At 45.5% G+C, this 17,963-nt stretch overlaps 1 protein-coding gene across 1 annotated transcript; it reads right to left on the minus strand.

Moving 5' to 3' along the window:
* Positions 1 to 9,546: 9,546 nt before the first annotated feature.
* LOC144119563 (uncharacterized) lies at positions 9,547 to 17,039 on the minus strand. The gene is made up of 6 exons (XM_077652144.1): positions 17,015 to 17,039; positions 16,055 to 16,150; positions 14,329 to 14,429; positions 12,938 to 12,988; positions 12,083 to 12,136; positions 9,547 to 10,527 (listed from the first exon to the last, which is right to left on the minus strand). The coding sequence occupies exons 1-6, from the start codon at positions 17,037 to 17,039 to the stop codon at positions 9,577 to 9,579; spliced, it is 1,278 nt and encodes a 425-aa protein (XP_077508270.1). The 3' UTR covers positions 9,547 to 9,576.
* Between the last annotated feature and the right edge of the window lie 924 nt (positions 17,040 to 17,963).

Genomic DNA, 17,963 nt, shown 5'->3' on the forward strand with positions numbered 1-17,963 from the left:
ACATGCAGCCACAGAACCAGACAGCCTCACGCGATAAATCTCTAGGAGCGAATAGACTACTGAACCGACTGGCACCCATATAAGCGCTACACAATAGCACGGCGCAATAATATATACGGCCAGTTATACCGCGATATGAGTAAGGCAGACGTAGCTACCGCATTACGGAGAGCTGCGCTAAAAATCGTATTACTTTAATTTTTCGTTCAACGATTTTTGTCATTTACTTCCGTAGCTTTTTTCACAGCGATAGCATTTCCTATTGCACGCGCAGCTATAAGTGCTTCGCCATTAATTAACAAGAAAACCAAATCATGCTTGGGCGAAGCTATGGCTCGCAGTATGTGTAAATACATAAATATGAATAAAATTTATATCTCCGAAATAATACTCACTGAAAATTACTGATAAGTCCTTTCTAAAATAAAAGCAGAAGTCGGCAGAATTTTCAAAAATAAATCGAAAAGTCCTGCCCCTAGGGATGACCAATCGCGTCTGATTTTGTTCTGGCTACAAATTTTGGTGGTGGCGGTGGTGGTGGTGTTGTTCCACATGCACACGAACATGCACACACTTTGGCAGGTTGCGCCCAACCCAGCAGGCAGGTAGGCAGCCTGCCACAAAGCAGGCTTCAGACTAACACACAATGACTAAATACGGGAAATGGTCCCTATAAGTGCTAGCGCATTTTTCATGCGAGTGTTTTTGCTACTGTTGGCCACTCATTTCGAGAGCGCTCAGGGTACTCGATGCAGGAGACGTCGTGAAACGGAACGTTTATTCACCCCAGGCTGTACAGGAGCGTCTCACGCTCGTCACAAAAACGCGCGCACACTAAAAGCAAATGATTCACACCGGCCTCGACTGCACAATCGACGCACTTGGCGTAGTCAGGCTGATGATGATGAAGATGAAGCAAGCACGCTGCTCGCACTCATTGCCTAGCTTCATTGCACAGGTAGAAGAGATAGAAGAACAAGAATATGGCCTCCTTGGAAATTGGCTACCTTGGTAACATTTTTTTACAATATTTATTTTATTCTTACAATTATCATTGTCATTTAACCATTCTGCCATAAACCCCAGTGTCGATCTCATGCGTGCGTTATGCATTTCCCGTTTTATTTCGGTGTTCCTTTTTGTTTACTTCTTCCTTCCTCAGCATTCATTTTATTTTCGTCCATCTATCCCACCCCGTTTATGTGAAAAGCTCTCGGTGCCCCCCAATTCTTGGCCCATCCCCCTATGCGGGCATGTGCCATTGTGTGAGGGTAACAACAACAACAACAAAGACGAAAACAACAACAACGACAACAACAAGTAGCCTATATTCTATAACAAGATTTTTGATTTTGCAACAAAAATAATAAGAATGTCTTAACCGATACCGTGCCAGTAGGAACGCAATCCATTTTGAACCAGCCTTCTGCCACATTTTATCAACTTTGTAGTTTTTTACAAAATTCGGAAGAGAAATGTACATTAGAGAACAGTTTTCTGCAGGTAAAACAGAATAATATTGTGTGAGTAACCTTAAAATATTTATAATATGCAAAACCGTTTATGTCCAAACATCCAGAAAGAAAACATTTTGTTGAAATTCGGGGCCCCCCTTACAACGTATACGTATTTTATGTTTTATTAACCACCTCTTACCACTTTTTCTTGTTAATCCCGGCCGCGGCGGTCGAATTTCGATGGAGGCGAAATGTTAGAGGCCCATGTACTGTGCGATGTCAGTGCGCGTTAAAGAACCCCAGGGGGTTGAAATTTCCGGAGCACTTTACTACGACGTCCCTCATAGCCTGAGCCGCTTTGGGACGTTGAACCTCCATAAACCATAAAAGGGAATGCCGGCTTAACGTCTTTGAGATGTTTGATAACCGCACGTTCGTCAGGCTTGCCCAATTTCACGATTACAATTACGATTGGTATGGGTATACACTTTGAGTAGATATTTCTTGAGGAGCTGGAATGATAAAGTGGTTTAATGATCAAGCACTGGCTCCTTACGCTTGCTGGAGCAGGATAATTGACAATAACGCTAAATTCAATTTCTCCCGCTGAAACCTGAAAAACTTGGTGGAAAAAAAACGTGCAGGTTAACGACAACCAAACGCAGTAAACTATCTTCTGTGTGCACGGCAGGCTTAAGCGATAACAATGACATATTATTAGGTGTGTGCGAATATTAGAAATTTTCGAATAGCGAATCCCTTCTCTCCGATTCGATTCGTCAAACGAATAGAATAATGCTTGTTTAAAGTTGTTCAAACCAAACTGAGTACCTTCTAAAATTTTTCGAATATTTTTCGACTAGTTGGCATGAAATTCGAACAAGGCCCGCTGTAGTTTCCTTCCCCAACTGCTTCAAAGACAGAGCCCATACTGGCACTGCACAGTGTGCGGCGGCGTTCGTAACGGTCATACAACATTGTACAACGAAACAGTGTACAGGCAGGTTCAGTAAACGCTGCCGTGAGGCCCTTTCGCAGAGGCCTTGGCTGATACCAACCTCGCGCTGTTCCCATCCACTGAGATGCATTGCTAGTTTATTTGCTGTCATGATGAGTAGTAAAATGAAATTTTAATATACAGACACGTATAACATTACGGTCTTAGATGATGACTTCGTGTTGCGGTTGCCTAATAAAGGTCATTGTGGCGTCTTTTGACAGTTATAGCGCTAACTCCGCAGGATAGAACACAGTACCCCAGCGGTTCCGTTTGCACTTCGCTTTTACGAACGCTGCTTCCTATTGCACGATATTCGTGCAGGTAGCGAATATTCGCAATTATGTTCGATTTGTATTTGATTCCATTCTATTATTATATGATTCTGTTTTCCGCTACACTGTTCGTATTCAATTCGATTGTGAAAGAAAAACACTCTTCGCATACCCTTAAATAGACGTTATAATAAATAAATCATTAATTCAGAGTTTCAGTACAATCAGCCGGAAAAATTACGCGATAGCTAAATGATCTATAACGCACAGAATGATTTGATGATACGTCATTTATTTTTCATTTCGCTTTGCAGGCCCAGGTGGACCTCGAAAAGATACCATGCAACCATGATGCTGCCATGCACAGGGTATGCAAAAAAATCTGCGCATGCCTTTTAGTGCGACGATACAATGTCGGCTGGGCTGCACCTTTTGGTATCCGCTACACGAATAGAAGTTACGTAACTGACAAGGTTCATGTGACGTAAATATACTTGCACATTTGTCTTCATGTATAGAATATGAGAAATGTATCCATGCCCAATCGTCAACGAATAAAACGTGATAACGCAAGCGGCGCATGCGTATAGGTCTCGAAAAACGCCCGAGGACAGACGATCAGCAGAAACCCTCTCTCCGTTGACGAAAGTGCCTTCTTTTGATGTTAAAACCTTCCTAACAAGCATATAACAGGACACAACGCAGGCAACTGCGTGATCATATTTAATTCGTTGTCGACTGTATATTTCGTAGTTGTGGTTGGCGCAGAAATAGCCCTCTCGGAAACTAAAGTTAATGCTAAAGAAATTATTACCGAGCCTTCTGGCTTTCTTTTTCAGAAGATGCTCTTCATGGCCTGCACTTTTCAGTTCACGGTCATCTTAATGTTCGAGGTATACTTGCAAAGGCGGACTTGGTCGATGCTGACATGTCTTTCTTGGAGGACATGCTCTGGCATTTTTGTTACTAATTTACTTTCTTTCAATGCCTATACCTTTACTGCAAATCTCGCCTAGTCCAAGCAGATACTGACAATTGCAGCATAACCCGCAAGCGAAAATCACGAGATTCCTTAATAATAACCCCGAATCAGGCACAGCCTTACGGCACCTTCTTCCCTTCTTCTTTCACTCCCTCCCTTGTCCCTTCCCTTACGGCGCGGTTCAGGTGTCCAACGATATTTGAGACAGATACTGCGCCATTTCCTTTCCCCAAAAACCAATTATTATTAATTATTCCAGCTGCGAAGAAAATGTATACAGCTCCCTCAATTCCTCATAGTTGACGAAAAATTCGTTCTGGTACGAGATTTAGACATTCTTTAGGCCCTATTTGAACGAAAGTTCTGCCTTCGCCTGCTAATATTTAACAACTTAGCGTGAAATCGTAAGTGCACTGTTTTTTCGCAGACTGCATGCCGCTAGCACATCTCGTGAAGTATACATTATACCGCTGACCGCAAGACGTAATAAGGAGTTCCGTTTGTCTACTATAAACCCAGGGCAGTCATGCTTCGAGCAGCAGGATCCAAGCGGCACACACCGCTCGTTGCTATGTGTATTTCGCAGCAGACTTTACGAAGCGACGTGCCTTCTGCTAAGCCTCGTCAGTTCCGGACGGGTGTTCGTTTACACTTTGTAGCATCTTACCAAAACACGCCACATCCGCCCTTGACTCAGCGTAGCTATATAGGCAGCTACGTGAGCGGAGTAGTGCGGAACAGGTGCTTCTGGAGCTGACACGGCTTCAGACGTGGTATTTACAACGGGGCCAGGATGAGCAGCTGTCGCTCGAGACATCGTATACCTTGAGCCGAAACGTCAGTTCCTGCTGCAACCACAGCAGAAATGGCGGCACCCTCCGTTTCTTGAAGAGGCATCACTCGCTCGATTGTTTGGACAAGTGTATCCGGAGCCGTCGTACACTTTTATCTGCCGTGTCTAGAACTTGTTTACCGTGAGACGATGTAACCTGAGCCGGTGCAGAATGAGGTGGTGCTTCTTGACGTGCCGCTTCTTGAGCTGCTGTAGGTTCGCTGACTGCTAGTTAAGCCACAGTAGCTTGGGCTGTTCTACCTACGGGCACCCAGTCTTCAGTTACAATTAAAGAATGCTGTAGTATTGGTAGGGATGAGGCGGCGTCCGTGTAGTAAGGTATTCATGTGCACTTCCCTCTGACCTGTGGGATACATCTGGGGATCTGCCAGATGGGGTTGTTGACCAGGAAAGCGTGGTCGTTGGCCCAGAAAACATTGTTGCTGAAGCATCGCGTAGTACGGATGTCCTAGGTCCTTTTTTTAACAAAAAGGACGAACTTGTCCGCTCATTGCATTGCTTGCAAAAGTTGCACGCAGTGACGGTGGTGGATGGCGGTGGTGCAAATGTACAGGTGGGATTAGCCTTACAGTGGCCTGTCGGCAATTGCTCCGCTTGAGTCATCGATTTAAGCGATTTCGAGCCACCACTAGACAGTATCAAGGTTCTAGCCAGATGCGGAAACAGAGCAGTGTGCATGTGAGCTGTTGGAGACGTAGCACGTCATGAAAGCGGAATCTCCTCTCCTGTGCGTCCCTCATGCTTGCGCAGTTTGTTGTTAATAATAATATATCTGACAAAGAAATAGTCACTTATTAGAATCGAGCCAAGCGTAGCCATACGGCTGAAAGCCTTCCAATGCTATCTGTACAATAAAAATTTATTCAATTTAATGTACAGGTGCGGACAAAAGTAAAAGGAGCATGCTATTCCCTTCAAACATTTTTCACGCGTTTTCTCATTGAAACTGGCAATTGTGGCATGTCCAAGCTAGTAGCGGACGCTAGTGCGCTTTCTCATGAACAATGTTTCTTCATTTTCAATTGGGAAGGCGGGATTGCAAGTAGAACGGAATAGCGCGCTCCGTTTACTTGTGTCCACAGCTATGTCCCCTACTTTTATTGGTAAGTCGCTGTTCGAGGTATTGTTGTTTAAATAGAATATCTTGCGTCAGTTAATTACGGGTCGAGTTCAAAAAGCTGCCCACAAAGGCGGTTTGTTAAGCTCAGTGCCTTGGCTTAAATTGTCAGTGCCTCTGAGAAGCGGTCAGCCACGGGTGCGAGCCATTCGCGAATTTTTAATTACCTCTCATAATCTCCCCGACGTTGGTATCGGTCCAGAATACGACGGCAGCTTTAGTCTCGTCAACACTTCACAGTTGCGTCGCCGCGGTGGCTGAGTGGTTATGGCACTCGGCTGCTGGCCCGAAAGACGCTGGCTCGATCCCGGCCATGGCGGTCGAATTTCGATGGAGGCGAATTCTAGAGGCCCGTGTGCTGTGCGATGTCAGTGCACGTTAAAGAACCCCAGGTGGTCGAAATTTCCGGAGCCCTTCACTACGGCGTCTCTCATAGCCTGAGTTAATTGCTTTGGGACGTTAAACCCCCATAATCCAAACCAAACTTCACAGTTGCTGTATGACAGCGCCAGTGTTTATTTTTTTTTATCCTTTAGAACTATAAGCGACCTGCTTCACAAGATGAAGTTGCAGTCGCTCAAATGATGTGCTCCAAACGCGCACTGACATCGTCTCTGTGCTGTATTTTGTCAGCGCACGTTAAAGAAACCCCAGGTGTTCTAAATTATCCTGCAGCCTTCCACTACGACTTCCTCAACCCTCTTGTGTCCCTTTGGGATGTCACCCCCCCCCCCCCCCCCAATTTACAATTTACAGATCTGTCGGTCACAACCGTTCCTCATGTAACAGTAATAAGTTACCATTCCACTGGATGGGAGACTCCCGCCTGATTCGTAGCCTTCAATATCATCATAGCTCCAGCGTCATTTAGTAAGGCTTCAGCGTTTGATCAGGAATCGACTCTTGGGCTAGTTGGTACGTGCACTTAGGGTCAAAGGGACGGCGTGAAAATATAAATCCGCCATTTTTCTGTCGTTCGCGTCCTTTCTGCACTACATAATTATGTTCCTAAGTATTGCGCTCAAAAGCTGTTACTTCCACTTGCTAGCGTGTGTTAGGTCACTGCTGTCGCAACGTGAAACTTTATCTCGTGCTGCTTATAGTTGCGACTCCTCGGTCTTAATATTGGTATGGGTTCTCTTTACTAGCTTTATTTGCTTTATGTTTACTATCCATGTGATTCGTCTAGAAACCTAGTGTCGGACGGAAAGCCGTCTGGTCGGGATGGTACATGACGAAAATAGAAGGCGCCGACCAAAAGAAAGGATGGGATGACGTTTCGGCTGCCCCACGAAGCCTTGTTCACAATGAGGCGTAACGTAGCTGCGTCGTTTATTTGCACACGGCGCATGAGCGAACCCGGGCACCTGGCGTAGGTTGGAGGCAAGCGTATGCGCTGTCGTCTGAATAATCGGAGATTCCAGATGGAGTGCTGATTTCTTGTCCCTTTCTTTTGCGATAACACGTGTCTCTGCCCAGTTTATGTTGTATGCGGCGGACACAGAGTGCTTGGCAAGTGCATTTTGATCTGCGCACTAGTTTGACGTCACTCTGGTGATCACCCCTAAAAGAATGAAACAGCAACTAGCCCACCAAAAAGCATTACTTCATTTAGCAGTGTAGGAAAACGGTGGCTGTGTTCAGATGGCGGGGAATTGTTTCCCGGAGCCTTATTTTTTTTTCACATCACACTCCTCAGAGTCGTGCACTATTTTTACCAGGAGCGGAACGAAAAAACAAGAGAAAATAGCCCGAATTTACCCACCATGGACAAACCGGAGACTCCATCATCAGGAATCCAGTCGCGAGAGCATCTGCACACTAAAGGCGATTTGTTTCTTTTGGTACATCTATTAGGACTGAAACGCCGTGCTCATCTGCGACTACTTTTCAATAGGTTCCTTTTAAATCCCAGCGATGTACATTCGATCTGTCGTGAAAGAAAGAAGTGTGATCAATTTGTGCTCCTGCAAGGACTCATAACATGTGCTTCGTCCGTAAGTGCTTTTTTCCCATTTCGTCCCTCGTCAGGAGCAGCTTTGACCTTCTCATGACCTGTACTCCAACCAACACAGTCAAGTCATAAGAGGGGCCATATGTGCAGCAAAATATCAAATGTACTTCGGCTTCTGTCTGTTGCCTAACTTTTCCATCTACTTTAGAAAGAGATGATCAGCTGACTTAAACCAAATTGTTCGTAAGTTCCAATTTTCTTTTGAAGCGTTCTAGTTTTCCTAAGCTGCGGCGCTCATATATAGAAATTCTAACTTCCAAAGATGTCCTTGATGTCCGCACATTTTTAACCTTTGTCAGTCCTCTCCATTCCAAACAGAATGCAAGTTGCTAAAGTGACCATGTGTGTTAAAGAAAAGTGACAACTGTAGGGACGATTACGTGCCTTTTTTCGTGCTACCTTTATTTTCAAAGCGATTAGAAAAACTCGTCCATATTCCGATCTCATAGTTTCTTTGAGAAATACACTTTGGACTCAAGGGCGCAGTTAAGTTTTAAAAAACAAGTGTGCGAGTTTGGAATTCAGCAAAAAAAAAATAGTAACAAAGGGTGTTCGTGCTTGGCATCAAGTTGGTTTCACTAATGCCTTTGACTATATTCATCAATCTTCTGTCTCGATAAAATGAAATGCTAACAACGCGGCGGCTACAGCAGCGCGGCGGCTACGCTCTCAGATGTTCGCATTTGTTTTCATCGAATTTTTACCTAGATGGTTATAAACAGACGCCAGAGTCATGCTTGTTTGTATCATGGACCACTCTAACATCTTTTTGCCACCATCCATTGTTACGCTATTCAGAGGAAAGGGAACGAACACTGGAAACATGGTCACGTGGGGAAGCTTTGCACGTTTGTGAGTAATTGAATGAAAAGTATCATGGAAATGTGAGTAATGGAAGGAAAAGCCCTTTTTTGTAACTGGCCAGTGCTAAGCGCAACGATACACTATTACGTCGATTTAATTCTACACTACCGTATAATAAAAACTCCACAGCTCTTAAGCAGTCTTCGTTATTGTGCACTGTTGTGCGTCTCTAAGCACCCATTTTTTTTTTTGTTGCTGGGCTAGTTGGTGCATAGTTCTATGTACAAACGTTAGCGAAAAAAAAGACACTTTCACAAGAAAGGTGGACAAGACAACGCGCTACTGACAACTGATTTTTATCGAAAGAAACACATAATATATAGGTTCACCGTCTCACCACCTACCAGCTGCAGCAAACGTGAGAAAGATGAATAGGGTTATAAAAGCGATAAAAGACAAACAACTAAGTCGTGTTTTTAGTGTTTGTCTTTAATCGCTTTTATGACCCTATTCATCTTTCTCACGTTTGCTGCAGCTGATAGGTGGTGTGACGGTGAACCTATATATTATGTGTTTCTTTCAATAAAAATCAGTTGTCAGTAGCGCGTTGTCTTGTCCACCTTTCTTGTACATATGTCTTTTTTTTTGCGCTAACGTTTGTACATAGAACTAAGCATCCATACTTGAGATAACACTGGCTACTAAAGCTACAACACTCGTGCGTCGCGAGAATTCAAGTCCACACAGTGGTAGTAGAATTCTTATTTTTATCTATTCAAAAGTGGCCCCTTTCGACCGCGACCCCCTTGACAAACAGCCCACGTATTCTAGCTTAGCGCAGAATAATTTGTTAATTACATTGAAGTTCAACCTTTGCCTCCCAAGCTTTTAACAACTAAGCGCAACTGCGGAAAGTCACTCTAATCACGCAGACTGCGTGACGCTGGCACATCTGTAGATGTGCACGCTATACCGCTGACCGCAAGTCGTACTCAGACGTTCCAAACAACCTCCGAACAGCAACATCCCCCCAGCACGCACCACCCGCCTCTACATGTCTTCCTTAGATTCCGGGGCTTACTTCAAGAAGCCACGCTTTTGCTGCTTTGCCTCGTCAGCCGGCTGGTCGCTCGCAGTTTTCAGCTCCTGGCTAACGCACGCTACAGCGGCCTTTGACTCAGCCTGCGTATCTCGTTCGTCAGCGTTGGGAACGCGCTTGCTCGAAACAGGCGTTCCACGAGCTGACGCTGTTCGGGACGCGGTACTTTCAACAGTCTCAGGCTGGGTAGCTGCCGCTGAAGCCGTCGGAACTGGAGACGACGTGGCCGTTGCTGCTGTATCCCCGTCCAGAATGACTTTCTCCTGCATATCTGGAGAAGACGTTGCTTGCTCGGCAGGTGTTTGAACATGCGTATCCGAAGCCGTCGTACCCTGAGCTGTCGGTGCTGTAACTTGCGTGTCCTCGGACGACGTTCCTTCAGACTGAGCATCGTGAGGTAGTGCCCCTGGAGGTGCCACTGCTTGAGGGGCTGTGGGCTCACAGACTGGTGGTTGAGCCGCATTGACTTCGATTGCTGCATGTGCTGGCGCGTTGCCTTGAGTTACCATTATAGGCGGCTCCAGCGTTATTTGGGACGATGCGGCATCCGTGTAGTAAGGCATGTACGCTATCCTGGGATCCGTTCTGGGATGCATCTCTGGCTGCGGTTGTTGAACCGGAAAACACGGTTGCTGAAACGCCACGTAGTATGGCTGTCCCGGAACCTGGGGTGCCTCGCGGTAGGCGGGTGCCATAGGGGCCCAGCCGGGAGCGGCGCTGTACGGGGCCGGTAGCGGAGGAGTCATCGGGACTGCTGGGGCGGGAGTCCCCACGGCGATTCCTTGCTGGTTTCCCGGTTCGAACCTAAAGGCGACGGGCGGTGCTGCGGCGAACAGAGGTCCTCTCACTCCTGGCGCCTGAAAGGCGTCGTCGGCCACCAGATGTTCGTAGTTTGTGTACATCTGGTAGATGGCGTACAGGACTCCGCCCTGCAGGAGAGGCGATGGCGACTTTCAGCAGCTCAAGAATGGCGCATGCGCTTCACTATAAAACACATTGAAGCTGCAGGCCGGCCTGTGCGACGTTTAGTATCGACCGTGAAAATGAATGCAACTTTACTCTTTTTTGCAGTACAGCTTAGGCATATAGTCAGAAAATGAAAACGAGTGCCTATATGGAGAGTACGCAATTACTGCTTGGCCAAGTTAACGAAAAAATTGTGTGGTCCATTCGCTACTATTTCCGACAACACCAATAAAATGCCCAGATGAAATCGTGCAAACTGCTATTTTCGCTGGCTTCGTGATCAGTTGCTGCAAAAAATAACAGGTCACACCCTATGTACAAAAAATGAAGTGGGAAATACGACGTCACGGTCAATGGGGAGGCTTGCGTTCACGGATATTACACGTGCAATCTGTGCTTGCATCCCGGCAGGTGTCGAAATCATATGCTTTCTACAAGAAAAGGTGGACCCCTGTAATCATTCGCAAGCGTGCAGGCTAAGGTGTGAAATTTGCTACGTCTTAACGCACGCATAAACAGTTCGCGATTGAAACATATATGCCAGCCAGTAACGACGTAGCCAACAAGCCTGTGGCACACGCAAAGCTCAAGCTAGAAACAACTAAAATATTGTAGGAAGCTTAAGCTTCGCTGTTAAGAGTGGAACGCGACAGCGTGTTCAAGCGCTGCCAGGGTATTACTCATGTACGCATCAGTACACAAAGACACTTCACGAAGTCAAAGACCACAACGCAATCAACAGGTACACTTTCATTCAGTTCGAAGCAACGAGCCTTCGTAGCGCGTCCTTGCACGTGCTCGCCTCGCAGTCTGAAAGACCTCAGTTCGATTCCTCGTATCGCAGCTTTTTTTTTTTTGTCATTATCGTCTTACAACGCCCACAACGCCAACAACGCCGACACCGACTTTTTTGTGTCACGAGCACCTTAACGCTATCGCGTTAAAAGCAAGACACCTCCCAGACGGCCGCACATATCTGAGTAGGATTATTCATCGCCCCTGCGGCATAGTGATCGAAATCGTGCGAACTCGATGGAGGGTTAAACTGCACGCACCAGCTCGGTCTATGGCGCCGATACACTTCGCACAAGAGGTGCAAGGTGATCAGCGAAGTTTCGCAGCTCAACGAGCAAATCAGATAATTGTGACATCAAAACACCGTTACACGCGGAAGAATGCTGAATAAAGATTTGATTTGATTTGATTTGATTTGAACTAATGCACACGATACGCCTGTAGTTAAACGCAGAAGTCCAAATATCTGCGTTCGTCATTATTTTTGTGGGGTTTTAACGTCCCAAAGTGTCTAAGGCTATGAGAGACGCCGCAGTGAAGGGCTCCGGAAATTTAGACCACCTGGTGTTCTTTAACGTGCACTGACATCACACAGCACATGGGCCTCTAAAATTTCGCCTCCATCGAAATTCTACTGCCGCGGCCGGGACGGAACACGCGTCTTTCGGGCCAGCAGCAGAGCACCATAACCACTGAGCCGCCGCGGCGGTGCGTTCGTCTTACCTTCACAATAAAGATTACGGTGCTGAACATCACAGAGGCGTAAAAGAGCGTATTCTGAAAAGGGAAAAGTGACAAAAGGCTCTGGGTAAATGTAGTGATTCTGAGCATTTTCAACTCATCAGCGATTAAAATTAAATAAGAGCTTATTAAGGTTCAAATTTAATGAAATGTATAAGCCAGCAAACACAATGGGTGCAACTAAACTTATTGGTAAAACCGGCAAGGTACGTAGTTTTCTAGGCTTAATAGCTCGTTGTCCTGATTTTATAGCCGCACTGAGACAAATTGTATTTGGTCTGTTTCTGCAGATTACCGCATTATAACGGCAATACTTTCACTGAAAATTGACCCTAATAAGCAAATGGAGGCCACCACTGGTCATTTTCGCCAGTAAACTGCGGCGCGTCGGCAAAGGTTTCTTTTGCATGGATCTCAGAGGCTAGGCAATAAATTCAATCACTTCGATATGGCGCCAATTACGCAGTCCTTTTCAATTACGAGCTTGAATCGAGAGACGGTAAAATTTGAAGCGAAATATTTGTCAGCAATAAATGGGTCTTCTGATCCTGAACAAGCATCGACATAACCAGATATAGCCACAGAATCTATACGTACTACGAACACAAATTATATGAAGTTTTTCTCACGCGTCCTTCAAAGAACCGCAAAAGCTGCGAGCTTTGCGGTTTAGCTTAACGCGCTTCCATTTAGAAGTCCCGCTCAGAAAAGCGCGGCTGTACGCAATGTGTTGTAACATATTAAATGGCGGCTCGACTATTTTAATCAATTTCTTTTATTTCTTTTTAAAGCAGCACAGGAGAATTGGCTCTACAAGAGAGAGCTTTTGGTGCTTACTCGTGCCGATTCTTCATCGATGTCTTTGAAATCCTCCTTCTTTAGAGCCATCTAAAAAAGGAAATAAAATAACAGAGTATGGTTTCCAGCCTGAAGTGCTGCAACATGTCGTGGAGAACAACAACGAAAGAGGCGGGTTACTGTTCACCGCCAGTAAGTGAAAAAAATTGGCAGGGTTCTAACTTGGTCAGACCTACTGCAGTGCGAAAGCATTCCCAGGCCGCCAGGGTCAAATTTGGCAATGTCTCGGACCAAATTTGATTGTCACCATCGTGTTTGGCACGCTTAATTATGATTGGATATCGATTTTGGTCCAAATTGGCCAAGTTCATATTTCGGGGGTGGGCCAAATTTTCGGGTGGCACGGGCCAAATTTAGAGCTCGTCATCATGTTGGTCGTGGCCAGTTAATGCTAGACATTGATTTTGGACCAAATCTGCAAAGGCTAATTTTCAGGGTGGTTGGGCGAAATTTTCGGTTTGGGCCGAGCCAAATTTTGGAGGTCCGCATCGTGTTGGGCGTGGACAAATTCAGGGTGGCCGGGCCAGATTTGGAGGTAACTGTGTGTTGTGCCTTTTTTTGCAACGTTTAACTTAATATGGCGTTGATGTTGCTAGGCAGCGGCACAAGAACGATCCAAATGACAAGATTCTAGGTCGGTGTTGGTGAGCGTATGAATGTAAACATATTTTCAGTTGGCTGTGGAACTCTGGCCTGGCTTAGAAGTTACACCTCTTTCAGGAGCAGTAAGTGCCTTCACGCGAGGGCCTTTGCTTTGCAAGCACTAAACCATCATCAGTTAGCAGGTATCCATTGCATCATCAACTAAACCTGAGACTTCCAGTTCGTGCTCAGTAAATGCGCTATTCTAGTGTGTTGCACGTATACTTCTTGGGAAGAAACAGTAGCCGCGCTTACTTGAATGCGACAGAAGTCGGCTGCAGTCCCCCTTTTGAGACAAAGTGCGGAAACTTCGAAAAAGGGAGTAGAGGACGAGTCAAGCCATTCCTTCTCGAAACCTGCTCTTTCCCGCAAAAATGGGGCTAATAATAATTGGTTTGGAGTCGACTTCTGTCGCATTCATGTAAGCGCGGCTAGTTTTGCTCTTGACGAGACAGCTTGTCAACGCGATTACGGCAGAAATTAAACAATTTCGAAGCGCACACCAATTGTTGGGAACAAGGCAATGAAGCTGCTTTTCAGATAAGGGAGAGATTGAGTATTGATATGTTTGGCATGTTTTCGGGGTCATATGCAATCCTCCCGCAAAGTTCTCAGCTGATTGGTTTCTATAGTCAATCACATTTGCCTTCCTGCGCTTAAATAAAAACGATCATCGGCTGAGTATTTTGCTTGAACAAGTTGGCGGCCGCACCGTGGACGCCACTTACGTGCTTGCTGTTGAAATCACTCAGGAATATATCTGTGACGTAGCAGACGCAGGTTGTTCCGGCATTCCAAATTAGGAACAGTCGAAGCTTGTCTTTCGTCTCTTGTTCTCTCTGCAGTGGGGGAAAGGACAACAGGCATAATAGACACGCAAATGTGTTAGGCCACGACAGAACAGGGCTGGCTTGGTCTAGCTGGCTAGGCTCGTTTTAGCAAACTAGACGGTCCAATATCTGCAATATCTTGACGTGGGTAAGGCCGACGCGCTTGTAATTTCCTGACGGGTGGACACGCCACCTCAAACGGCCACCATTCAACTCTAATTCTTGCTCTTGGTAAAGCTCAATCTTTAATTTTTTTTCTGGGTCTATTGACTTTTTTCGGCAGCAGAACACGTATTCGCTGACGAGAAGTTTTGAGTTAAAAATGGAATATTAATGCGCAAACATTATATGACCCATTAGCACAAAAGCCGCAGTCCGCCGCCTGTCGCCGTCTATGGTAAGAAATTCGGATGATGTCAGAACATCGGTGCACGATGTCACAACAAATGTAAGTGAACATGTATAGTCATGAATTGTGAAACGTAATGTACTATGACATTTGAAATTCATGACTAGTAGCCGTAGTCGTGACTCATAGTCATTCTGCAACGTATCATGACTTGGCACTTCACAAGTAGCGTAATGTAAGGTTTATAGAGTTTGTACAAAGTGTGCATAGTCATACATCTTATAGTCATAGTCATTACTCATGACTCATAGTCGTTCTACGACGCATGGCTCATAACTTTAATGCTGTCACATTCTCACACGTAAGCAGTCTGAAGTGTGTCTGCCAAATTCATTTTTTTCCGCTGCTGGACTGGAGCTCGAGTCTGCAAAAGGATGGCCGTGAGCTCAAACTTTTATTTAAAAAATGTGTTCATGCTATCGGAAGGGCTAGCTGACACTTTTTAGACAGATTTAGCGCAAAATCATAGACGTCGGGCTGAGCAAACGACAAAACAGCAGGGCTTCGTGTGTGTGTCTACATCATATTGCCTCCCGTCATCATCCTGTCCTGGGTTCATCAGCTTGCTTCCGCGTTGAAGTATTAATGAATGCTTTATTTTACATACAGAGGATACAAATTCGTGCCTGCCACAAAGACGAAAGAAATGTAGAAAAAAAACGACAGAAAATATTTATGGTTGGGTGACGTGTGTTCGTTTTGTCCGAAAGTACAGCTTTCGATTTACGCGTTTTCTTTGTCGTGCAGCGCCACCGCAGGAGCGCTTGCACACTGCACCAATCAGACGTCATCGCAGTTTGCCTATGAAAACATGCCGTGGCAGCGGTAATTGGATAAAGAAGGAAAAACAGCGCAGAAACAGAGACATAATTACTCTTACATTAGTACTATTTTATATTAATACTACTAATATATTATTAACGTTAGTATATTGATTGTATCCCTTAAGACAGATACTATTATGTGTGCTAACAGATGCTATTAACACAGATAAAGGTATTTTCTTTTTGGTCTTTTGTATGTCATAAAGTCTCGGCTTACCCTAATAGTAATTCATTTTTCATTAGGACGCGGTAATCTAGCGATACAGTGCAATTTTATTTGGCCCTCAGTAGCTACATATGACAATGAGTAACAAAGGACACGGGCGATTTCCGACCAAGGCAGTCGTATTTGAACGGAGACGAGTCGCAAAAGCACTCCTGTGCTGTATACGCACCGGTTTCTTTAGTGCATTGAGCATGATCAGGTCGCTGACCAGGTTGAGCGAACACACGACGCCGTAGATGATGTCGAAGACAACCCCTTCACCTATTTATAGAAAATCAAACAAGTGACAGGACGGTTAACATTATAACCCGAGATTCAGCGACAGCTGTAGGCGTTCTCCTTATTTTCATCCGTTGTCTGCCAGCGCTGTGCTTCTCAGAATTATTCTTAACCAACCTGCCCAGCCATCCACCTTGCTCAAATTCATATCTGTTTTGTTCTAGAGTACTCTTTACAGTCTTCCCCACACTGGCTTTTCGACTTCTTCTCAAGTCCACCGCTCTAGGCGCGCGGCGCCACCGCTGACTCTGTCCTCGGCCGGCGCGTTTCGTAACAGCTGCATCAGATGGACCAGGCTACATTCTGTAGTAGAACTTTCTGGCGGGCTAGTTGGTACATTTCAATTGAACAGCGTGCGCTAACAGGACGAACACAGGAAACTTGAAACTAGTCTTTTCCAAGTTTCCTGTGTTCGTCCTGTTAGCGCACGCTATTCAATTGGAAGGCAACGTTCCTGCGTTCTCGCCACTCTCTCCTTCCACCTTCCTCCATCACCACACTCCGGATGGTTGCCGTGGTAACCACTCTCCGTTACCCATTTCTACGCTCTCGGCATTCCCTCTCCCTTGCAGGATAACCTTCCACCTCTCCCAGGGTAACTATCAACAGGGTGGTTCCCATGGCAGTTACTTGCGCCTTACACTCTCACCATACCTTTCTGCTCCCAAGGTAACCATTATCCAGTTGGCGACACCTCCGCTCTCGTGGCATAACAAAACTCTTTCCAAGAGAAGAACGCGTACAGTAAGACTCAATAACGAGGCATCAAGGCCAAGAAAGCTCGATGCACTTCGCGCTAAGGATTGAAAGCCTTTGAACCTTTCATATAAAGTCATTTGTACTCACTTTTCAAGTTTCTGTGCCCGCCCATGATGCACGATAAAGTTACAAAGATATTACTACCCTGAAATAAAACAAAAAAAAATCAGCGTTACCTTTAGCAACACTGATTTGGTTTAGGGTTTATGGGGGTTTAACGTCCCAATGCGACTCACGCTTTGAGAGACGCCTTAGTTAAGGGCTCCGGAAATTTCAACCACCCGGAGTTCTTTAACGTGCACTGATATCGCACAGCCCTTATAAAAATGGTCTATAGACAGTCCATAGACTTCTTATAGACTCTATTGCCTTCTTATGGATATTGCTTTACATCTATTCATAGTCTATAGACTGCATATAAACAAAAGTCTACTAAAAGTGTATGGCCATAAATCTATAGACTGTTTATAGACTGTCTATAGGATTTGTATTGCCTATAGACTGTTCTCTAGGGTTTGTCTATAGACTTTGTAGACATAAGTCTATAAACAGTCTATAGACTGTCTACAGAAATTTTTGTAAGGGAGTACACGGGCCTCTAGCATTTGGCCTGTATCAAAATACGACCGCGCGGCCGGGACCGAAACCGCGTCTTTCGGGTCAGCAGCCCAGCTCCATAACCACTGAGTTACAGCAACAGCTCGGCAACACTGGTTTGCCTCTGCGCAGATAGCAACGCTCATTGCTTTGGCGTTGCTATAGACAAGGTCACGGTAGTTAGTTGTGAGTTTGTGCGGCCCCTATGTGTTCCCATCGGGTTGTGAGCAATCTTAGTTGGCTCACTAAGATTGCTCACAACCCGGTAGGCACTCAAAGGGGGGTTGCACTAACTGCCAGACGAGGGCTCTTCGGCCTTAGTGCTAGCGCATTAAACAAAGAAATGAAGGCAGCGCGAGGCACGTGCAGATGGTGGTCACGTGATCACAAAGAGAGCCACGTGTGGGTCGTCGTAGGACGTGCGTATCATATACTGTAA

This window comes from Amblyomma americanum, chromosome 2 (genome assembly GCF_052857255.1).
Source record: "Amblyomma americanum isolate KBUSLIRL-KWMA chromosome 2, ASM5285725v1, whole genome shotgun sequence".
NCBI lineage: Eukaryota > Metazoa > Arthropoda > Arachnida > Ixodida > Ixodidae > Amblyomma > Amblyomma americanum.

What these genes read in the sequence shown, in the direction of transcription:
- LOC144119563 (XM_077652144.1), bottom strand. Translation starts at nt 17,039, where the DNA reads ATGGGCGGGCACAGAAACTTGAAAA. An exon ending in CGGGCACAGAAACTTGAAAA is followed by an intron (nt 16,151 to 17,014) that starts GTGAGTACAAAT and finishes TTCTATAAATAG; the next exon opens with GTGAAGGGGTTGTCTTCGAC. An exon ending in GTGATTTCAACAGCAAGCAC is followed by an intron (nt 12,989 to 14,328) that starts GTAAGTGGCGTC and finishes TTCCTTTTTTAG; the next exon opens with ATGGCTCTAAAGAAGGAGGA.